The sequence below is a fragment of the Anser cygnoides genome, chromosome 5 (assembly GCF_040182565.1).
Source record: "Anser cygnoides isolate HZ-2024a breed goose chromosome 5, Taihu_goose_T2T_genome, whole genome shotgun sequence".
In the NCBI taxonomy this organism is placed as follows: Eukaryota; Metazoa; Chordata; class Aves; order Anseriformes; family Anatidae; genus Anser; species Anser cygnoides.
Genome location: NC_089877.1, coordinates 26,555,574 through 26,580,781, shown reverse-complemented (window position 1 = coordinate 26,580,781; position 25,208 = coordinate 26,555,574). Strand labels below are relative to the sequence as shown.

At 36.5% G+C, this 25,208-nt stretch overlaps 1 protein-coding gene across 2 annotated transcripts in view; it reads right to left on the bottom strand.

Annotated features, from left to right (window-relative positions):
• The window catches only part of SPRED1 (sprouty related EVH1 domain containing 1), a 60,407-nt gene that overhangs the window by 19,353 nt on the left and 15,846 nt on the right, over window positions 1–25,208 (bottom strand). For both annotated transcript variants that reach the window (XM_013174258.3, XM_066997611.1), the window contains exon 2: window positions 6,417–6,591. In XM_013174258.3, coding sequence (XP_013029712.2) covers window positions 6,417–6,591 — 175 coding nt within the window. The remainder of the gene's footprint in view (window positions 1–6,416; window positions 6,592–25,208) is intronic.

The following is a 25,208-nucleotide window of genomic DNA, read 5'->3' as shown; positions in this document are numbered from 1 at the left end:
CACTGACTAATACAGCAAATTTGAGAACAAAAATGTAGCCTTCATGAATTACCTGAAAACATGCATCAAAAGAGCAGATAAAAGCCTCTGTTTAAATTTCTTCCTATTACAAGGATGTAATTTTAACTTAGTTGCCATTATGGCCAAATTATGCCCTAACGGCTACTGATAGGGCAGTATGGGTTAGGGACACTGTGTACTGAGCAAATCTTCCCAGCCTCTGAGGTTTCTCATACCTGCAACAAGCACTTGTGTCAGTACACGCTTACTAGAAGCTCAGCAAATGAAATAAACCTCACCTTGAAAAAAAACATTAGCGTGCTAATATCTAGTACTACTGGGAGTTTTATCTGTATACTTATTCTACACATTTTTTGAGTGCTGAACTAACTTTATGCTGGTTTCAAGGCAGTTTTCTTAAAGAAAGGCAGAAAGAGAAAATACAGGAGAATGGTATTAAAACTGAAATTTATCAAACTACAAGCTTCTTGACTGTATTACTGTCTGTACTTAAATAAATGTATTTATGGTTCATTTTCAACTATAAGGGAAATAGTTATTAATAACAACACACAATTATTTGGTTACAAAACCATTACAGGTATACATACACAATGTTATCAAGCTAAGTCACAGGCTTCATATCTTTTCACCACTATATTAACTGATTTTTTTACATATATTTGCATATTCAATTTACTTCAAAAATTATTAAATGTAATATTGATGCATTGAATGTTTCTTGATACATAATCTGAGATAAACAAGAAAGTCTGAAGGGACGTGCATTGATCTGTTCCTGTATCACTAGGTGTAGTTAAATGCACTGCAAGATAACCTGTATCTCTACATTCTATTAGGTTTTGAAAACCTACACTCGGAGTGGAGCAAGGAATTTTAACATTTTATCATTTCTACATTAAAAATTAATATTCTGAAAATACAGTTAATTTTGTTATGTGCGGAGCTTTCTTTTGGATGGAAAAATGCAAGATTTCTTATGACGTGGGAAAATTAAGTTAATTAAAAACATAATAGAAAAATCTCTAAGTTAAAAAAAAAAATCTGTCTGTACTTATTCTTACATATCCTTTGCATTCTTCCTCTCCTTTCCTTGTCTATTTATTACATAGGCAAGTATTTTTTTTTCCTCCTGCTCTTCATTAGTTATTCCCCCTAAACTGCAGCCCACTGCTAATCATCTCCTCTCAAGTTTTACTGCCTCTTAACCCTGTCTCTAGAAGGATGGCATTCTTTCCACACATACAAACCCTTTCAGCATTAAAATCTTTTTTTCCTCAACTCTGAGTTCTATACGTGTGTGTGTGTATATATATATATATATATATATATATATATTTATTTACTGCCTAAAAATTCCCTACAAGGTACTGCAGCAACAAAAATCATTCTGCAGTTCTACGGTGTACTAGCTGATCATTCTTTGTTATTTTTTGATGATTTTAATCTTGCCTCCTCCAAAAAGAAAAGCAGTTCAAAATGAAGACTTCTCACACCATCACATTTTCTTGATCTGTGATCACTTTGGGGAGATCTCTGCTATATTAGACACCAACTATTTTCACACTATATACTGCATGCAGTTTCATCCAAAATCAGTAAACAGTACTACAAGGCTGATTTTTTAGTATCTCAATGAACACCTGCTCCTGCAGGAGTTAATACAGATTTCTTTACACTGAAAACACTTATCTGGAAGATAAATATTTTTACAAGATACTAGCACTGAAGATAAACTAATGGAGTAGAACTTTAGAGGGTATGATTTGCAAACCAAACCAAACAATCCCCGCCACCCCCCAAACAAAAACCCAACCTACACAACATTGTAGGAAACAATCATTAACAAAACAAGTAAGCAGCCTATACACCAGCATAATTATTTTCAGCCTTATTTAAGGAAACAATGAATTTGACAGGATAGGACAACACTGATTTTACAGCACTAGAGATGTATGAAAACATATCAGTTAATACCGTAGATGTATGTTGAAAGGGGAAAAAACACTTGCATCAAAAGCTGCAATTTTCTGAGTTCTCGAATATCCCAAACTCCACTTATTTTTTACTACACTTTTTTTATTTATGGTTGTGGTCTCTCCAGATTGTACGTGAAGAGAGTATCATACAGAGAGTAGTATCATGCTTTCCCGCGTGGCTACTAAAATCTGTTTTCCTAAACCTTTTTAAGTAGACCACCCCTAAGATTTTCAGTGATAGCCACAAGGAAAATCTGTGAAATTGTGAACTAAATGAATACGACTAAAAATAATTGCATTTCTTAATAAACAAGTCTACTGTTCTGACAGTTCTCTTCACTTGGAGAGTTAATATAAGACTTCCATGCCAGTATGAAGCAGGCATCTCAGCATTCATTGGGAGATATAGAATTCTCAAACTCATGATTGCGAACTCCGGAAGCATGCAACTGCAAAAAAAACCTCAATTCCCAGAGCATATGTAGTACTGTGTACCTATTTACTACTATTTAATGTGAAAATCCTCTGTTAATATAGCATCCAGATCTCATTAAGTGCAACACTAATAAGTTCATAATTATTCAAACACACTTGCCTGCTGTATGTTTCTTTCCTCACCTCTACAAGCCACATTCTTCAAAGGTATTAAATCTACTTGACTTGTATAGACAAATTTCTCAAAAATCAGAAATCTTACAATTCCAAGACAAGTGTTTTCAAACAAATTTGAGATGAATATTCAAGGTATTGGCATCATTATCTTGTTTTGGAAACAAATATGAGAAAAACTTACATTTGATTGAAATTTCTATTCTGGTAACAGACCCTATAACTGAGCATCTCTATAAACTGGAGCCAGTTAGCGTTTTACTGGTTTCTAGTGTTCTACACAGCTTACAACATTACATCCAGATAGTTTCACAGTTTCTCATTTACAGACCAAACCTAGAAACACATAAGCATATTGTTTTTGATCATATTTTTGAATACTTTTACTGCTACATAGAATCAAAGACTTTTCTCCAGTCTTGGGACCAAGCAGCATGACCTGACCATATTACTGTTACAAAGCATATGCCCTCAGTGCCACCATGACCCCATGACAATTATTTTTCTATGCATGCTTTTTTCCCCCAATTCAGAAAGATATGAGGACTGTACTACAGCTATCAGAATCAATCTTTTACTTTTTTAATTGGTGTTGAAGTTTGAAATGAAGTAATTCAACAAGCAGATTTTTAGAACAGAATAGCATTTATATTCAGTTTCAGCTTTGCATCTTTCCATTTACACAATTACTTGCTGTTCAAAAGAAAGATTTTAAACTTAGACTTGCCACCCTGACTGGTGATCCAAAAATGTACTAGCCACATTCTTCAGTAAAAGCTTGCATAGGAAAGGACTGAAGAAGAACATAAAGGTACAACAAGAAACTGTTAGACTTTGTTTCAGAACGTAAGATTCCCAAAGTCTAAAAACCTGTAAGTGTAATGTATGTTTAACACTCTTGCCATTAAGACAGAAGTGAGCTACTGTAAACACAGTAAAACAGAGCAGCAGAGTGACCAGGTTAGAAGGGAGTGCAATTGTTCCCAGCAGACTGGCTGGAGCCAGATCTAGGAAGGTGGGTATAATAAAGGAGGAAACGTGTAATTATGTCAAGGGTATTTTGTGAAGACTTTGCATTCCAACACAGATCTAAACAACCTGGGTAAACCAGCAGGGAGCATTCCCTCTTATAAATTAATTCAGTGGTGCCACCACTTTGATTTCCTTCTTGGTTGATAAGAATGCTTTTTGTCAACCTAGGAGATGTTTTAAATAGCTACATACTGCACAATTTTTTTTATGTTCTGCATGCAATCTGAAGTTTGTTCATAACATTGCTGATAGTAACCTAACTCTCAGGTATATAAAGAAATGATGAGAAAAACCCCAGGGCAACTGCAATGAGGTACTTTAGTATTTTGATGTTCAGTCCCAAAGTATATGATTTATATAACGATGACTAAGATCTACAGTCTTAATTAGATGCCCACATATGCTAAAACATATATGAAGAGATTTGGCACTTTAGAATGGAATTGCAATTGTCAGTAGCATCAGATGCAGTACTTGGAGAGGAAGCAACTAAGGACAGTTTACAAGAAAAAGTAAGAGAAAAACTCTCTCATTCTTTTTGAACATATCCATTGAAGAAGTAGCTAGATACCTTAATCTATTACCTTACGTATGGATTTTTTTTTGCTTTGGAATAAATTCTTTCTTCAACATGTAGGCTTGAACAGTAATATTGTTTGTATTACTGTGCATGTTATACTGTATATATATTGTCCATGTACCTTAGGTAAAAGCCATAGATCTGACTGTATTTGCTGAGGTATTTCAAAACCCATGTTTCCCCATCTCACAGAAAAAGTGCCCACATTTCCATGCTACAGTAGTTTTGTGGTCTATTTTTTTTATTATTTTTTCCAGGATAAGGGAATTTCTACACCTTTTCTGGAAGCTGGGGCAGCTCACAAAAGAAAGACCTGCTGGTCAGAGTAAATCAAAATGTAATCCACTTAAAAAGGTATTTTAACAGTGTATAATGTGACTGAAGAGGAGAAAAAAGACCATCTGTAAGGATTAGCTTTTTTCCTTTTTTTTTGGTGTTAATCCATTGAAGTATTTTCAGAAATGCCTGTGTGTATCTTTAAAAAGACATATTGAACAAACAATTACATTTCATCTTCTTGGTGTTTTCCTTGTATTGCATAACATAATCGTCTACTGTCAAATCTATTTGGACTAGAAAACCAGTTGTTTGGCTTCATTAAGAAAAGGTTATAAGCTGTGCTTTAAAAGTGAATCCACAGGAATATCACTGAGAACAAATGTAGGACCATTATCTACACAGAAAATAAAGAGCAGAACGTTTTTTAGAATCGATGACCTGATCCTTATCTAACAAAATTTCTCTTCCTGTCCCTGCTATGGGGGAGGAATCTGCAAACATATTTATACTAATATGGACTGGATTTTGGACAGGAAGATGAGCAGACACATTTAAGCCTTCTGCCAGAAGCGGAAACGAAACAAGGCTTGCCCAGGGGAATTGGGAGAGAGAACACAAACAGATCAGGACACTGATGGCTACAACATTTTCATATGCATGCTGGAGAAACTTTAAATCAGCCTTCAGTTCTGAGCATTTTATTACCTTAGATTCTGAAGGCAAGCAGTGAATGTTGAAAGTATCAGGAATTAAGAGAAAATTGTCAAGTACTTCTAAATGCAATTAAGCTGCTCAAAAACAGCTTTAATACAGCTAAAAAAAGTTCTAAAGGGAACTACTGCAAAGTGAGGAAGGAACTGCAGGTGCACATAGCTGTGCGGGAACACAGGGTACTCTGCTAATAGCACTACGCCTCGCTGAAACAACTGAGTCAGCAGAATTTCTATTTATATGCTCTCTTCCTACAGTAGTCACAGTCAAGGCAGAAAACTCAGCAGTCCTGCCTCAAGGGAGAAATTGGTATGCTTGAGAAGAATCAGCAGCATGGCGTAGAGAAGTAATTCTACCTTTTAGGCTTACACAGCTTAAGTTTAGGGAGTTGTAAATTATTGGCAGAAAACAGTAAGCCTTTGATAGAAGTCATTGAGATAGAGATTTTGTGCTTTCCCCACTTAGTTTCCACAGTAAGACTTTCCCTTCAAAAATGTATTGGCATACAAGCAACCCAGCAAATGTTAGCCAATTCCATCTTCCATAGGTCTGCAGGTAGCAACAGCTGATACTCTACACCAGTTTTCCTTTTGTGAGGCTGACTTTCATGGTGCTATTTAAGACAAGTTTGTTACAGCTGTTTACTGTAGCTGATAAATTAATACTGTCTATGTATTTGTCAAACCAGATTAATTTTTGGACCTGCTAACTTCATGATTTCTTCCAATAGAGAAGCGGGTTTCATGTAAAACAGCTACCTTTTAATTACCATAATCAAATTCCACATCTAACTGAATCATAACTGAGAAATTCCTTCCGATTTTGTGTTCTTAACAAGTTCTCATTTTCTAAATACTGACAACACTGCTAATAAACACAGTATCATCAGTGTATAAACAGGTCAACAAACAGATTTTACTTTGACCCTCTATTGGAAAAAAACGAATAGCAAAATGTTTTTGCAAATGGATGAAAATCTACAGTGAAAAAATATGTTTTAAAGTTGCTGAAAGATCAAAATCTTTAATTCTAGAAATGTTTGGTGTTACCTAAAATAAATAGTTGGCTGTCTCGGTATATAATCATATGAATACAAGCTCAGCAACAGTATTAGATTGAGACTGTAAGTTTACTTCCCAGTCTACAAGCAACCATATGCAAGCACTGGGTTCTTTGTCGAACACTAAACAGATGTAAATTGTTACCGTTTTATCCCTGAGTCGTTCTCCATGGATAAGAAAATCAGCACAGCTATTCTCTTCCTGGGGAATGACTTTGAAGACTGTGACACAGCTTAGTCCACCCCCTCCAAGTGGTAACCATCCACCACTTGAGTCATCCCGGGTCATCACCACAGCTCGCACTCGTGCATAACTATTACTGGAAGAGATGCAAAAAAAAAAAAATTAGTTTTACATAAATGCAAAACAGCTAAGTCTAGTTAAGAAACAAGACAAAACAAATAAAGAGGCAAAACAAAACAAACATCATAACAAACCCACAACCAAGATCACAATAATTCATGTAGTGGAGGTTCACTGCTTTCATAACTGTCACCTAGGAGAAACCAGTCTAAGACTCTAATAAACATTCCTCCCTAGTTTTATGCCCTCGTTAGGACTACTTCACAAGTATCCTCTTTTACTTTGAGCATACATGTGCGTTCCTTGTAAAGAAACTTAACCAGACAGTGCAGTTCCTCAGAGTCAAGATTTATATTCTTCCAGAAACTTTGCAGTCAGTGATCTAGCTAGAGAGGGCCAGGGGCAGGAAAAGAGTACGAATCAGCTCTTGATTTATTTTAGACTAATCATGAAGCGAGTCAGCCACCATGAAATCACACAGAAAAGAGAACAAGAAAGCAGAAAGAGGTCAGGCCTTCTGCCACTGAAATCTAAACAAGAACAGGCTTCTAGCCAGAAATGCTGCTCCCTCCTCCCTCTTTCCTCCCTCCCACATAGAGAGCCCCTCCTTTGGAAGGGGTAAGTCAGAACACAGGTGCTGTGGGGTTTGACAGCAGAATTGGTTATGACTACTTAAAAACTAATATTTCTATTAGCTGGTTCTCTCCAGTGCTTGCAGCGTGTGGAAAGTTACTTGAATTTTACAGTTTAATGGCTTTTTCCATCATCTAGCATTTTTATGAAATAAAAAAAAAAATAGTTATCACTTCGTTTCTTAAAAGCCCGATTTCTTTTGCAGAGTCCCAAAAAAAATAGTTTGTGGTAATCTTCTCTCTCACCTTTTATTTATTTCTATTTAATTCAATGACACATTTTAGTTTTGAGTAGGAATTTGCTGCTACACCTGTTGGAAAACCCTGTGGTTTGTCACGGAATTTATACGATCCTATCCTACATTCTACATATGGTTTACTGCATGAATGAGTATCCCACCACTTCAAGAAAAATAAGCTTCATGATACCTTGCTTGAGTACTTACACCAGTCAGCATTAGTTACGTAGAATTTAGTATTTCCTGTTCAGTCCTTAAAAGGGAACAAAGCTATTCCTTCCGTACAAAAATACGCAACACAGCCATTACCAAACCATTGTGTTTGAAAAAGACTAAGGTCTTTTCCCAGAATAACAGAAGGTAAGCTTTTTTGCATAATAAATATATTACGTTTGCAGACACACGCATGATTCACACGATTCATATATATATATCTGTGTATAAATGTGTATATAAGTATAAAAATAATTTTGCTGCTTAAATACGTAAAGGTCTGCAAAATGGTGAAAAAACAAGACTATTTAATTTTAGCTTATAGGCAAGTGAAGTTGTTTGTAGTGACTTTGTTTACCCCACAAACTAACCTCCTCCTCCTAAACTCAGTTAAAATGACAGTTCATTTTACATTTTACAGCATTTCTATACCAGTATCCCTTAGTAACTTCTCCCATACAGCAGATAAATATAATCAAGAAAAAAAACAATCCTTTATTGTATGTATCTATCAATTCTAATGTCTGAAAATAAAAATTGCTATATTTTGATGCTTAATAGTGTTACTGAAAGTTGAATTGTTCATAGTTCTCTATCACTACTTAACTCAGAGATAATTTCAGATTGCAATTGTGCACTTAAGGCACAAGTAATCATTTGTCTCTTACTGTCTCAGGTGAAGAGCCTCCCCTGGCAGAAACTGAAGACACCAGGACTTTCCTATGAAACAGTAAAAAATAGGATGCACTAACTGGTTGAACTGTATTTCCGCTATTCTCCCTTCAAGTTAACTACAAATTTAGCTTAAAAGTTATTCATTCTATAAATCTGGCTGTCAATTTATCTGAATAAGTTTTCTTTTGCATACCAGAACTACTAAAGATGGTATTTAACATGCAGTAAGAGTTCAGTTTCATATCTTTCAGGGACAGTCACAGAACTTCACTTGGACTAAGTGGGAAAAATTAAAACACTACTTTTAAATGGTAGTTTACACTCCACATCCATTTTCTTTTCAAGAATTGAAGGAGAAGCAAAGGTAGAAGATACATATAACTTCAATAGTTTAGCTACTTCCATTTCCCAGAAGTCTTCTGAAATTTTCCCCCTTCCCTATAGCGAGATGCCTGTGTCTAGTTAACAATCTTGCTTGCCATATTTTCTATTCTTTAGACTATTTGAAACAATATTTATCCTTTCAAATATTTTAGAAACTGTCAAATCCACTCCATTAATGCAAGAACAAAAATAAAAGTGCCCAGCAGGTAAATCTGTAATATTTAATGAATAACCTCTTAAATCAAAAAAAGGTTGTTTTTTTTTTTTTCAGACAACTACCTTATAAGTTAACTAGACAGATTCATTACTGTACTTGTTTAACAATTCCCAAAACAATGAAGAGACTGCTTTATTCAGTTATTTTATTTTAAAGGAACTGACATTAATGATAGCTATTTTTAGTAATGATACAAGCTGGCAAAGCAGCAACAGGTCTTAAGAGTGATTTAAATTTCTAGAATCCCCTACAAACAAACTGAAGATGCTGAACCAAAGCACACCACTGCTGCTACTGAAGCCACCCAGCTCTCCTGTGTCTTCATAAGTGAGAGCCCTATCTACATTTCGGAACGTCTATAACAAATTGCTAAAATGCTGGGATGGTTTAGCTGGGGGAAAGAGGACAGACAGTGCTCCCATATTTTTCAGCACCAACCCTACAGTATTTTTAAAACCTGAGAGCCTGGTATGTTTACCTGCTCTTGCATGTTCAGATATTGCTGATAGAGCAGCTGAACAAAAGAAAACCAGCCAAACATGGAAATCAGTTGAGCACTGCTCTGATTAAACCTTTTATTAGAACCACCACAAATGTGAAATGCAGCATGAAGAGCAGCACTGCAACAACAGGCCCAAACCTATTGTATCACATTCAACGTTTCCTGAGAGGCTCTGATTTTGGTTGTGGTCACTAGAAACTGTTGAGTCAAGGGCAAGCCTTATGGGAAAAGCAAAACAGGATTTTGCCCATAGAAGACAGCTGATCCTCAAGAATAAACCCTGAACAGCAGTGAAGACTGGGGAAACCCAACACCACATAGAAACCCAACACCAATTCACAGTTACGGAAATGGCACTTCTCTCTAACAGAAGAGTGCCTCAGGTACGGAGATGAGTATTGCATTCTTATGTGATTACAACGAATTATAAATTGTGATCACACTGATTTTCCCCTCATAGTTAAGTACCACTAGAAGTACAACGTCTGAGCTGTATACTTATTAAACTTGAAAGAGTCATTTTAAGACAACATAGTATACTTTGTACTCAGAGCTCAGATATTAGATCTGCAAAGTTTGATTTTAAAAAATACTAGCATAAGAGAATTATTGAAGATGATTCTTGGATTAAAACCAAATGATGGAAAGGGGTGAACTAAGAAGCCTGAGAAAGTATTGGGAGGGCAGAAGCAAAGAACTACAAACCGTAAGTGGACCAGGAAGATACCGAAGTCACAGTCCTTGCTTGCTAACAACTTTAAGAACATCAAGCATTAAGATCTGACCACAGGTTTTAAGGGCTCTCAGCTCCCTCCAAAATCTGTACTGTGCATTGTTGTAATGCTCTTGGGTCCAAAGTGACTTATGGCCTGAATGAACAAACTGCTGCTCCAGCCTGGGAAGCACTCCGCTGACCCTGACCAGCAGAGATCTTCAGCCTAGCAACTCATGAATAACCCCTTTGGCAGGGGATCGGGTGATGTTAGGGGAAAGGACACACCCTCCCATTCCCCCCCTTTTTTTTTTTTGTATAATAAAGTTATTTTGTTAGTTCAGGGTATTTCTTACTTGTAATATCAAGCCAATTAAAGATACCAAAGCATTATTACAACATTTGTCCTTTCTTCCATTAGCGATCCAAAAGAGAATGAAGGTTAAGAATTTTCTGCCAAAATATTTTTCCCAGAGAAAAAGATGGAGATGTTGAAGGGGAGGAACAAAACCAAAAAGGCAGCTATCTTGTTGCATTCCATTTATTTTAACCCACTTTCTAGGAACGGGAAGGCTTCCATGCTGTTGATTTATATTAAGCATTACATATCTTTTTATTTATATTGCATCTTGCACAGTTCTATTTTAATGTAGGACTGAAAAATAATAAGTGGTCCCAAAAATGTTTGTAAAGGCAACCGAACTGCAATTGCATTTTTTTTCAGTGCTACAAAACTACTACAATCACCATCAAAAAAATGATTCTGCAAGTTAAAAACTGAACCGTACAAGAAACTGATTCTCCAGCTTAAGGAAAAATATTTAGTGTTATGGTTTCTTTCCAAACTGGAAAGCAGCTTTGCAGAAAAGGACCTCAGGGTCCTGGTAGAGACCGAAGTTGAACACAAACTGTGAATGTGGCCTTGTTGCAAAGAAGGCCAACAGTATCCTGGAGGAGAGCTGCCCGCAGGCTGAGGGAGGTGCTCACTTCTGCTCAGCACTGCTGAGGCTGCACCTGTAGTGCTGGGCTCCCCAGTTTAAGAGACATGGAGCTACTGGAAGGAGGCCTACAAAGGGCTACTAAGGTAATTCAGGGCCTGGAGCACCCTCATGCAACGCAAGAGGCTGTGGGCACAAACTGAAACACAGGAAGGGTCTAACTGAACATCAGGAAACACTTAATAAAAAACAACAACAAAAACTCTGCTGAGCACTGGCATAGGTTGCCCAGAGAGGTGGACTCTCCTCCTCAAAGATCTTCAAAAGCCACCTGGACGTGGTCCTGGGCACCCTGCTCCGGGTGGCCCTGCCTAAGCAGGGCGTTGGACCAGGTGGCCTCCAGGTCTCTTCTAACCTCAACCATTCTGCAATTCGTTTGCTTATTTACTATAATATTTCAAAGCACAACAACTTCAATAAAACATAGCTTAAAAAATTAACTATTATAGGTTAATTTATTGTAAATTCACATATTTTGAAGTAAGAGTTGTTATTGCAAAGAACTACTAGATAAACACTTCTGACAAGGCTAACGAAAGAAAGTCATTTTGAATTCTGAGAAATCTTGACACACTTTGCTATGAAAATACACTATATTTGCTGGCATGCAAGGAACAGCTCCAGGCTGATCTCTGTGTGAACTTGTCATGGATCAAGGCTCCTTACCTTTGGCTGGCACTTTACACACGTACTTTAACCCCTCCAGCTTCTGGTGCTTGTATGTTTGTAGCCTCACCCAAAGAGCTTGGCTTTTTATGGTTCTTATTATCCAAGCAGCTTTGCAGATGATTTTACTATTCCCAACTAGTGAAGTGTTCAATGAGTAAGTGCATGCCAGGAATACCAAAAGGTAATACCAAACCACCATACTAAAGTCTATTTTACTTGCAGATAACGTTTGTTGAGTATCAATTCAATTTAGAAGAAAGTAAGTAATTTCATCAGTATCACTTGACCATACTGGTAAACTACTGATGATAAAAAGCCCTTTGTTACAAAAGGTTTAGAGAATGCCACCAGCATGAAACATCAATGAATTATCTGCAACAGGAGATGCAAATGTAGCACTAGTATAGCGCTAAGCAAAACATAATTTACATCAAGAAAATAAATCACAGCATATCCTATTATTTTGCATGTAAAGGAAACTGCTATGTATTTTTTGCCATAATAATTATACACGAGGCTTTGCCTGACATGTCTGTTACCATTCTCCTCAACATTATATCAGAACACATACCAAGCTGTCGTGCTCTTAAAAGGCAAAACTTTGTTGATTTTCTCCTTTAAAATGAGAGGTAAAAGGTACGCTATAAGGACAGAAGTTACAGCAACCATGCCTAAGAATTTTTTTTTTTTTGAGAATCTTAGTAAGAAAAGACGTGGATTTTCAGGAGGAACCATAGACAAATGTTGGTATACTTAGGATGTTGGTACTCACACTGACTTACAAATGAATAGTTGGGTTCCCATCATACTTTGGACTTTGCATAAAAAAATGAATTGGACGTTCCTGCTTGAGCAAAAAGGTACCTACAGAAGCCTGAGCTACCAAGCAACCTAGCCTGAACCCAATATGGCAGATAGAAAAGGCTACATGGGAAACGATATCACCTAAGGAGGGAATAACTGGTATCCTGAAAGAGACAAAAAAAAAAATACGCAGTGCTTATTTAGTAGGAGAGGCAATGTAACTTGTAAAACAATGTGTTTGACAGTGCATCTACAAGTCAAAAGGGAAAAATGAGACAGATGAAAAAGTGTCCAAAATGGGAAATTGTCAAAACAGTATATTGCTGTTAAGTGTTCTCTTGGACGTAACACGAGGAGAAAAACTAAAAAACGGTAGCACTAGAATCACATTCCTATTTGAATACAGAAAACTTAAGATTTGTGACAGTGCGAAATAACTTGGACTGCAAGGAAGAATGGCTATTGTTGCAAGAGTTTTTACAAAAAGCAAGAACGCATGACGAACTGAGAAGCTACTAAAAATTTTGAAAACCATGAAAATTACCAAGTAGAAATTTGACATTTGAGTGAATAATATTTAACCCTGCTTCTCTGCTCTTACTGTTTAATAATTGTAGATAGTCTCTATATGTAACTGTATGTCATCCATGATGATACATTACATGAAGTAACCTTTAAGTAGATTGAAGGAGATCACATCACATACCTGGGTTGCACCTCTTTCAAAGAAACTGCCTTCTGTAGGCTGAAGTTTTTGTAATGGTATGGCTTTTGTAACACAGTATGATAATGGCGTATTACTTGGAAAATTGCATCTGATATCAAATACACAAGCAAATAAAAACTTTCTCAAAGTAGTTAAAAAGAACCGAAGTAACATTCAAACACGGGTTAACATGTTTTGGATAAAGAGCAGAACTAAGAGAAGCAGCAGATACAGTAAGGAGTTCCCCTTGGAGGGGTGAGTGAAATGAGTGGGACTTCCATAGCTACCTGTTTAACAGAGGAACGTTGGTACTAGGTGCTCCTGGACTAAATTCCTTCCAATTTTAGGCAGGTGGGATAACAGAATTTAAGTGGTTAGATCCTGCTAATCATATGCTTCCCCAGTCCTAACAGACTTCCTCCAGAAAACCCTGATTTCTCCTCCTTTTTACACACTGACAGCCATGAACTCCAGAAATATCCAGTCTCTTCATCTCAATCCTGCTTCTACTCTATGTTCTCATAGTTTCTTCCTCCACCTTATCCCGGAATTCAGAGATCCAGAGAAATATCTTCACTGCATTTATAGCACAGAACTGCCAATGACTCTTCAAAATCCGCGGAATCACTACTTGTTTCTTACCACATAGCAATTGGGGTACTGAGGTCATGTATTAATTGCAACTTGCTTACTATTGAAATGTAGAGAAGAAAAATTCCATAAAACAAAACAAAGAGTAATTTAAGAAAAGTTTCCATTTCTTCTCATCCTTGCAAAAATGTCTAAAGAAAAGATGGAAGACGAGCTCTGGCACTTCAGTAAACTTAAGACAAGGACAAGGTTGTAGCCCGAGGCAGATTCCACCAAAACTAACACAGCTTGACACTTTTACTAAATGTCCTCAGACAAGTCAAGATTTTTGTTTATTTTTTTTTTAAATAAAGCTTACATACTCAGTTGTGACTTATTTTCCTTGGAACAGCAATGCTTACTACAGTTGACAAAAAATAAAGTTCAGAGACAATGAGAATCTGAAAAACAAGTCAGAATTCTCTCTTCTCGGGACCATTTTCCTCCACTCTTACACACAAAGCCCCTGAGCTTCACTCAGATATGCGAGTACAATTAGATTATGCTCATAGTCAAAGCTATTAGTCATCTAGCCATCAAGATTAAGGATGACAGGACTCCGGAATCCCTGTTAACAGGAAATATGAATGCATTAATCAACAAGTCACTTTGTAATAATGTTCTTGACCAGTAAAATAAGATGAAGGTAACTAATACATTGAAATAAAACCATGGGATTTTTTTATGAGCAGTTTCAGCTACCCTAAGAAGGTATGACTGCCTGTATGTTATTTTCAAACAAGCATCTATGTAATTTTTATGCTTCTTGCATTTAAAAATAGTACTCCACAAAGGTCCAAAAAACTATTACTTGCCACCTAACACATCTAAGAAATTATTCTGCAAAAATAAGTACAAAGAGACAAACTATACGCTGCTATACTTTCTCTAACACACTGGAGAACAGTCTCCTATTTTATGTTCACTGTATCCGAATTTATTGCAGCTTATCCTGGACTATGGGACAGCAACCGCCTATAATAAATTTAATTCAATAAAGCCCTGAATGCATGATGATATTCAGTATATAGTTTAGCCCCTGAACTGCTACATACATCTTTTGCCAAGATATTTAGTGAAGGAAAAAAAAAAAAACATCTGTCCCACTCAGTTTATTCTCCTCAAGCAAAACTTCATAGGTAAGGCAACCACAAATTTAAATTTAAATCTTGCAATGTTAAAACAAATTTGTAAAAGGCCTACCTAGATCATTCCTGACATGCATTTCCCACTTAGCCTGCACAGAAAATGTTCAGAACCAAAAATGAAATAAAGCATATCCACCTATAAAAAAATAATCTTCCTTTAAGTGTCTTGCTGAGCTTTGACATTACTAATGAATGTTACATATGGAAAAAAATGTTTTAAAACTATGTGTATTAAAACTGTAGTTGATATTGTTAAATCTAAAGCTTGTCTCAACATTTACATTGAAGTGACTTTTCAGGGACTTTAACTTGTCCATAGGAAAATGATCCTGGAACAAAATTTACTTTGCAAAACAATCACTAATGCTATTCTTTTTTAATGTAAGATGACAAAAAAAAGGCTTCCAAAATTATGTTTCCAACAGAAACAAGTGGACAAATCATAAATATCCACACTAACAAATCAGGAAGAATAGAAGCCAAACTGCAAAATGCTTAACAAATAGCACCATAACCAGAGCAAATAAGAAAATCTGAACCCAGTTTAAAGGGTGATAACTTGTGAACTTCCAGCTCTATTTTACGTTTCTGTTCAGCAAGTGAAAGGAAGCTACCACTCCCCTGCTATGCAGCACCACACTTTGCAGTCTGAATCAGTCTTTTTTTTTTTTGTATTTTCCCCCCTCCAAAGACACACAAGAGGGAGAGATGAAGAACTGAGACAGATAAGTGAAAGACAAACGCGAAGACTTCTGTTACAATAATCCATCAAAGGAGAGGAAACGAGTTTAACAAGATTATACAAAATGTTTTAACAATGTGCCCTTCAGATTTGCAATACTTCAGAATGAACACTGTGATTTACTTAGCCAATATGTAACTGTATGATCTACATTTGATAATCTCAGTAATAATTAGTATCCTTAGCCAGCAGTCTCAAGCACAGAAGTGATTCACAAGTCCTAAGGTCAGAGAACATCGGAATGTTAACAGAGCATCAGAAAAAAAAAAAAAAAATCAAATCCTGTTGTAACTGCATTCCTTACTCCAACTACAGTGTTCACGAGTTTCTACAAAAAGCAATACGTAATGAATACATAGTTCATGCATGAACACAACAAGCAGCAAAATAACTAAAAGGCCTCTCAGTTCAAAAGGAAGACTATTTAAGTTGTATTATTTGCTGCTGTTCCAGAGGTTTAAAAGCTTGTATTCTTTTTCTGGGTCATTGGATACAAGTCATGCATGTGTTTTCCCCTGAAAATATATAACATATCAAAATAAGAATACATTCACACTTCATAAATAATATCTAGTCATGAGAACTCCTATAATAATCACTGAATCTCTCAAAGTCTACTCAGCAACTGAAAATGGGTCCCTAAGCTAGATTTTCCTTGTTTTGGCAACAACAAGGTCCTAAACAAAACGTTACAACACTGAGATCATGAGATGATTTAGTGTTGTGATAACATCTTGTTGCTTCCTCTTTGAACTTTTCACAACCATTAATGCCATTAGAAGTTATGGGCCTGGGGTAGGACTTCACCATAAGGAGGAAGTGGTGAAAAGGGTGCTGGAGATAGTTAACGGAAGCTGCACAAAATCTACGATTGGTGTATCAAGGAGGCAAGTGCAGCAGGCCATAATGAAAGCTCAAAACAATTGTTAGACAGCAGAATCCAAACAAGGAATAAAGAAGAAGTCCTTCTGCTCCAGTCGATCTAAGAGACAAAAAATGGCACATCAGAACCATTAGGCAGATTTTTGTGCAGCTGACATCTGTGTTGCACAGTTTTACCGGACAATACAGATGGCAATCCACCCTAAAAATGTTTTAAGTACAACTATCTGCCATTTCTGTTACATAAAATACAGTATGATTAAATAGCAAAGTAGTATAAAGCATAAATCTGAAAAAAATTACTAAGTCAATGTAGTGAGATATATACTGAGCCATTCCACAAATATTTGTGGGCTTGTATTTAACAGAACTGCTAACAGTGAATCCTGACTGCATATCTGAAGTAATACGAACAGAGAATTAAAGACTCCTGCTTAGAGAGACAGAAGAAAAGAATATGTATTCAATAAATATAAGGAGAAAACAGACTGGCAGAACGGACAAACATGGATGGTGAAGCTCAAATTCAAGGAACAGGAATCGGAATTTGGTAAACTACCAATTTCATCTTTATTTTTTGCTACAGACTTCTGCTCTTCTAGCAAGAAAAGGGCCTTCTCTGCTTATACCCCAAGCACAAGATCTAATAGGAAAAACAGTATGAATTACAAATAATTTTCTCGTATTAAAAAATTAGACTGAGTACTTTTATCTGCAATGAGACTGTCTGAATAATCCCAATAAGCCAGGAGAAGTCATTAACTGCTTTACTAGCTAAAGAAAAGTAATCAGCATTTTATTAAGCATCCTGAAAAAATGAGGTCAAAAGACCAATAACACATAACAAGTAGTTTTTTCAGTGATGCTAAGAAATATATATATATTTTTTTAAAGCTACACAGAATTCCCTATTTAGGAATTTGAGCTTAAATGACCGACTGTATTATAAAAGTTCATCTGAGAACTCTCTAGACTTTGTTCACAACCCAAGAGTAAGAATGCATTCATCTCATCTGAGCTTGTCACGGTGGATGTGGGTTTTTGAGGAGTCTCCTTCTTGAATTTGGTTGCACAAACGACAAAAAAATTATTGTGTTTGAATGGATGAAAGAATACTCCCTAGTCATACAGTAATTCCTAGACAGATTTCATTTGGCTGTAACTTTTAACCCCCTCCTGCAAGTGTTATTAAAGACTTGGTTTTTATCGTTATTATTTTTAGCCTAGTGACTGAAAGAAAAATCAAGAGAGAAATGCTGGTTTGTGTTTAAGGGTTCTAGAACCACCACTCCGCATTGTAACTACCTATGACTAAAGTAGCTCCTACTTATTTTCTTTGTCTGTATGTTGACTGGGAAGTGTTGTGCGACTGGTACTCAATGCAACCATCTATTTGAGGCATTTTCACAGAAGACTTAGTAAAAACCAGTATTGACTATTCCACATGAAAAGCTGATGTTTAAAGAAAAACAGCTGACACAGTTGTTTCTTTAGGAAGCGCAAAAAAGAAAAAATTGCCCAAGAGTTATTTAAGGGGAAGAAAGGGGAGCTAAAAATGCCAGAACTCAAGTAACAAAAATGAAGTAATAGATGTTTCAAAAGTCAGTTACATGAAGAGATCAGGGTTGGGGGTGGTGGTAAGGAATACTGCTTGCGTAAATTCTTCTCTACCAAGTAAATTAAAAAACAAACACAAACAGCATCCCTTTTTCCCAAACAAGAAGCAGAGAAATTAGGAAAAACTGGATGCCCTTCTTCAATGTATGCAGCACAAACACTAATTGTGCGTCTGTGTATATATGTATGTGGTTCCTATATCCCTCCCATGCGTGGGAGAAACATAATCACAAACCATATCCTTGTTCAGCATGCAATTTGTGTGCAGTGGCTTTCTATAATATACTGATATCTTCTGCATTAAAAGGGAAGTATAAAATTTGTAGCTAAATCTAAACCAGTAAAAATTGTTTTAAATTGGTTCCAGAAAAAAGGGGAAAAAGTGAAGCACTGAAATTTAAATTTGTAAGTGCATATGGATTAAATCCTTTCCAGCAAATACAAGCTGTCCTATTACAATCTAGAGCTGTATCATGTTAATCTTTTTAAATAACATAGGTGGAAAACTGCTAGGGATAATGACTGAACAGGAAGAAAGGTTAAGATGCATTTATACAGCAAGTAAACAATGATGAAAATGACAGCAGTCAGAATTACCTCTTGTAACCACTTTCTGCAGCCTGATTTCAGAAAGTGTTTCAATATTGCTGATAGTTCTCCACTATCTTCTACCAACAGGTCCAGGGCCCCCTTCATACCTGCACTAACGCTGCTGTTATCGCAAGCACTTAAAGTAAAATGATTTAGTACTGTTGCCAGAAGTACCAGCCTCTCTCTACTCTCCTCCTGTCCTGATGGTTTATTCTTGCCATGCACTTTCTCCACTGCTTCTGCAAGTAGGCAGCGATCAACACCAGAATGCTGATGTGAATCGAAAGGATAACTTCAGTCCAGAAAAATTATCCAATCTTAATCAGTAAGTGACTGATTTTTGGTCTCAAGGCTGTCTTGTAACTGTTCAAAATGGTTCTGAAAACAGAAGATATATTCCACACGAGTTCCATGGCAGAGCCTAAACGTGTATGAGAGCTTGCTTCACATTTAGCAACTGCTGCCAAGCTCATTCACATAAACCTGTTTGGATCAGGAAAGGATGGGGCAGTCACATTACAGCCCAGTCAGAGCTTGGCTGTTTCTCTGCATTACGTGTGGATTTTGAGATTAATCCACAACTAGCAATATGGATATTTAAGACATAAATTTTGGCACATTCGATCTCTTTCTGCAGTATCAACATAACTTAAACCTTCAATGTTCCCTTTTCTGGCTTCATGCATGTGGAATGATGAGCACCAAATGTGTAAGGCAGTTATGAATAGTTTTCTTCCTCCCAAGAAGCATACATTTTCTTTCTCTAAATTCTTACTGCTAGAAGTTTTGGCCCTCATTGTATTTAGTAAATCCCAGTTTACACGCTAACAAAACAGACTGAGTTTCCTTTATGTAAGGACTGAATACACAAAGGAAAGCCCTCTTGATTCCAGATGATGCAAGGGGATTAGCTCTGGTAGCACAGAAAACGGATCTTCTGAACACTGCGAAAAGTTTATCCCACAATGTGGTGAAAACTGAGAGGCAAACAAACCACAATTTTTGAGAAATACAACTGAAAATACATCACAATATGAGAATCAATTACAAGCACATCTAACATGCTTGTAACTTTAAATTTTGATATAACTGATTCACCTAAAACAGCATTTTCAACAAGGTGATGAAAGAAATAAGCACTATCTTGCTGCAGATTAAAACCAAAATTATACTCTTAATAATGTTACAGTAAATTAATACTAAAGTTTGTAGCCTTACTGTACAAATTCAGAAGTCTGGATCCAAACTGTAATGGCTTAGCAAAGCTTAAGAATACCAAGTCTGGATCTTTTTAATGGAAAGGAATTATGGTAACCAGCATTTTGAATAAAGTTTAACATACAAATATGATTTGTTTGAAGTGATTCACCAGCTCATCTTCACTGATGCATTTTACATTCATGATCATTAGAGGAAATATCCTTTAATATCCTTTAAAACAACAAACAAAAAAGTTTTAAAATAGAAAAGTAGCCTTTAAGAACAACCTAGAAAATTTGATTTGACAACTGACCTTTTTGCTAGAAAACATTTATTCATTTTAAGGGATAAAAAAAGATAAAGATGACTATACCAGTAATGAACAATTTGTAGTGGAGATTCTTTACATTTTAATTGAGACTGGTTAATTTAGTGGTACAACATATTTTCCAAACTGCAGTGTTATTGGCATCATGAACCACTGCTGCTTGTTACCACTTCTTTAGTTTGTGCTCCTGCATTATTATGCCAGGCACATAAGGGAGAGGAAATACAAATCTCCTCTCCTCAAAAGAAGAAAAAAGTAGCTGCAAAACTTGAAGGGTTTTCATGTATTCATCCTTTAATAAGGATCATTATTTACAGAAGGTTATTCAGTATTTGTTGAGAATGCAAGGAAATACAAACCTCATGAATTTCAAGCTTTTAACACTGAGTTCCAGTACACTGGCACTCAGAAGAAAAACAGCTTCCAGATTATACTCATGCTAGCATTTTGACACAGACAGACGATGCATCTCCATGAGACAAATTAAAGGGCGATGCTCCATTGAATAGTCATACGGTACGAGTACAGAAGACCATGCAGAGCACATAAATGATATATGCAACTCTCATTTTCAGACCTCCTGATTAATTGTAAGATTTTATTCATAGGAGTTGTCTAAACAGTCATATACACAGAGTTCTACCAGTGATTCAGCATTTGTAGGTTTGCAGCAAAAATTATTTGATCTTGTGGGATAATAGGAAGGCAACTAAACCTGCTCACCTAAATCCAGCCTGAACGAATCCCTACCCTTTCTCCTCCCTCAGTCTCGGGGCACAATTCTGCTACTTCCTTTGTGTTAGCTCAAACTATTATGCAACGGTGAAGAGAGCTGGTTGCGCAACCTAAGCAGAAAATCCAACAACCCAAAAACATTGCTTTGACAGATCAGTGCCCCAAATCACCTGCAGTCATTCTCCTCAGATCTAAGGCAAAGGCAGCGTTGGTGAATGCAAACAAAGGTAACTCCCCCTTTCAGAGGCAGCCCAAAATGAAGCCCAAAGTTTCATCGTGAGAAATGCAGATTTACAGATTTAAAAGCTTATGTTATTGTTATTATTTTTGCATTTATATAAATTCACCTTTAATCCAGAGGAAAGACACAAAAGTTCTCTATTCCATATATAAATTTTAATTCTAAATGGTTCTCGCACAGCACCCTTTCCTTTAAACTGCTTTAACTCTGGTTTAAATCAATCTGAAGCTGATGACCAATGGAGTAGCAGGGTGTCTAACAAAAATCCATCTGTTCCTCCTATATAGTACTGGAAAGCCACTCAAAATTACCCCTTTCCTTTAAAAGGCTCAGAAAACAAGAAAAATTTCCTCTTGCATGTGACCTATTTCAATCAATGTGGATGTACTATGCACACACTTCCACCATCAGGTGTGCATCTTAGCCAAATCTCAGTCAGCCAGTACGTTTCTACAACAGTGTTTTCCAGATATATCTATTAGTGCTAACATTCAGTTGCACTTAAAAAAAAAAATCAAGCTAAAGGCTGAAAGCACCGCAGCATTGCTTCAGAATATGAAGTAAATTCTTTTACCATTCTGACTTGAAACAAGCCCTACAAGCCTGTTTATTCATTTGTATTTGATCCTTACATTCCAGCTTCCTGATCAGCAGCTACACAGTTAAGAACTGATGCTATTAGAATAAACTTCTGGTGGGAAGTGCTAAGAATTCACCCCGCTGCCTACCAATCTATCCAGAAATCTGTTCTCACTCCTACTTCCTCCTGTCTGTTCCTCTCTGAAACAGCAGTAGGGGGGTAGGGAGTTTGCCTTTCCTCTACTGGATCACAGTTGTGTACATGAACTATACCAGACCATATGGCAATCTCTTTCAATTTGTACGAGGCAAAACAAGCTCCCTAGCAGCCCAATCCAAAGAGATCCAGATAAGAGAGAGCTACAGATACCAAGCGCTCACATTTCTGCATCCACACAGACCAGTTCCTAAATTCTGCCCATTGATCAAGGTAACGTTTTGCTTCCAGAATTCTTCAGGACAGCAAGACACTTGCCCATATCCACACACACACCTTCACACTTATACATTTACAGCTGACATTACTAACATTTACAGCGCGCTCCAGGTTTTCCCTCCCTTGTACACAAAACTAGCCGGCTGCCTACATGCAACTTGGAGTAGCTGGAGAAAAAACGAAGACTAGGATGCATAATTCAGCACACAGGAAGGCTCTGACTTGAGGAAAATTACTGTATTAAATGAAAACCAGTGCCTGTTTAATGAGCAACACATGCAGAGGATGATCCTACTCACAAGAAAGTAAAGCTGAAGGGAAAGGTTGAAAGCTGAAAAGAGTAATCTGTCACTGCCTGGAACCTGATAGACTGAGGCAGGCTAACCAGAAACACATCAGGATGGATTTTAAACATTTTATTGAACACCAACGTGCAAAAATCCAATAAAAACCAACCCACAGTCACAGGACCTCAGGAGAAATCCCATTACCCGTGCTCAACAAGAACGGATAGGCATCTCACAAGTGCACAACTTTTGCATATGTGAAGTTGTTATTTAGCTCTTTGGTAAAACAGGGTTATGGGATCAAATACAATGGAATAGGACCTTGCTCATTTCCTTTTCTTTAAAGTTAAAAAGATTGTAAGATTGAAAATCAAGTCTGCATAACAAAGTAATAATTAAATTTTACAACAGTTTTTGGTGTGGCAACCAACTATTTTGAGTAAAATGGTACAAAACTTTGTCTACCTTGCCATATCAAGTTTTAGCAAGCATTACTTAAATGAACATGCAGGAAGCTGACTTGCCAGAAAATAGCTCCCTCAGCTGGAACTGCACAATTTTTACTTTTTAATGAAGAGTTGAATTAAACTTGTAGAGTCATTAAGTAATTAAATTATATTTGCATAACACAATAATCTAGTTTTCTTACTTTGACTCTACTGTTCAGTATCACGTTCAGAACGTCTTTAATATCATATAGATAGCTTATTGAGAACAAGAAGCAGATTTATCATGGGGAGAGGTGAGCAAACCAAAAGCAGCCTAAGGGTAATGGGCAAAAAACCCACACCGAGACAGGTGACTGCCAACTAGCTGGATATACACCTGGGGTCTGTCTAAAATAAAATATAACTACAATAAGAATTGAAGCTTGACTATAGCTTGCCATTGCTTCATTCCTTCTTCAGCTTTAATGTTGTACACAATATAGAGACAGACACGGGCCTTACACGGTATGACTGACATTGTTCTGCCTTTAACTTACAGGTGTTAGTACATCTGTAAAGTGCAATTACAGATCCGTGACACCTGTTATATTAATACCATCCACTCTACATTAAGGTTAAATATTTATCCCTCTGGAAATTAAGAAATTCAAACATTTCTGTCTGTGCACAGTTCATAAAAAAAAAGGACAAAGAAATAAGGAATCGTGTGACTAAGATTTTAACAAAATTGAGCCCCAAACTAAGAGGAAACCTAACCACAGCTGTACTTTTCCTAAAGATGCAAATGATTTACTGTAACACTCCTGTAGCCATGACTAAAGATTGCTACTTCCAGAATAACAAAGAAAAATAATTTTCTTGTAGATGATAAGCAGCAATGAAAAGAAGGAACCTTTTTATTTTCTTGGTTCTGCTTTTTGTTATTGTGAATTACAAAGATTAAATCCAAAAACTTAAAAGGTTCAAATGCTACTGTGAAAAAGCTTAAGGGTGTTAACTCTCCCTCACTTAAGCCTTAAATTTAACACTGGCAAGTAGACATTGAAGATGTCACTAGCCTGTTAAATTTCCAATGTTCAGAAGACAACTGTTAAAAAAAACTCCAAAAGAAAGCTTGAAATTGATGTTTAACAGCAATGAGTTAAAATATTAAGTAGTCTAAAAGTTAAAATTAAAATATTAAAAATGCAGAAGTCCAACAGGGTGATATAGAATTCAGAAAGCTCACCAAACCTCTTTAGAAACAAGTTTCTCTAATTCACGCCACAATAATTTAAGGTTCAGTTAGTGTCAAGCACCATTATTTCTTAAGGGCTTTTCTCAGACAGATTATATGTCAAATAGATTTAACCCCAGAGATGTAACATGATCTTATAATAGTTATGACTAAATTACAAGTTTTAAAGTAGACAGCCATCAAAGTAAGGAGAACAGGCAATCACGGATTCAGGAAATGTACATTCCCCCATAGTCAGCTAATGGCAACTTTAATAGGATGTGATGGATTTTTCTCCACCAGGAGAAAATACTGCCTGCATTTCTGCTTCAACAACCCACGCCAGCTGACTAATGGAGTTATATTTTTGTCTCGTATGAGGATGGTTACTTGCCCATCCTCTAGCAGTTGCAGAATGAAACAGTAACAGCAGCTGCGGGGTGAACAGAAAAGCTGCTCTATTTGGTAGCCGAGATCCAAAGCACAGGCCTTTTCCTCCAACAGTGGAGCTCATTTTCTGTCACAGGGTGACGAAAAGACACAGTGCAGAACAAGACCACTTTTAGGGCTTAAAGTAGCCTACTGAAGGCACTTTTAAGGAGTAAAAAAATAAAATAAGAATCTTCGTGGGGAAGTACAGGATTCACAGGAATTAAAAATAGGGTTCTTGGACAGATAAGGGCTCTTAAAGCTTAAAAGTTGTTGGAAAGATCCTCGTGGATCAAACCATATTTCTTAAAAACAACTTTTATCAAATGCTGTTAAATGTAAAAACTCTTTACCTTGGTATAATAATAAGCC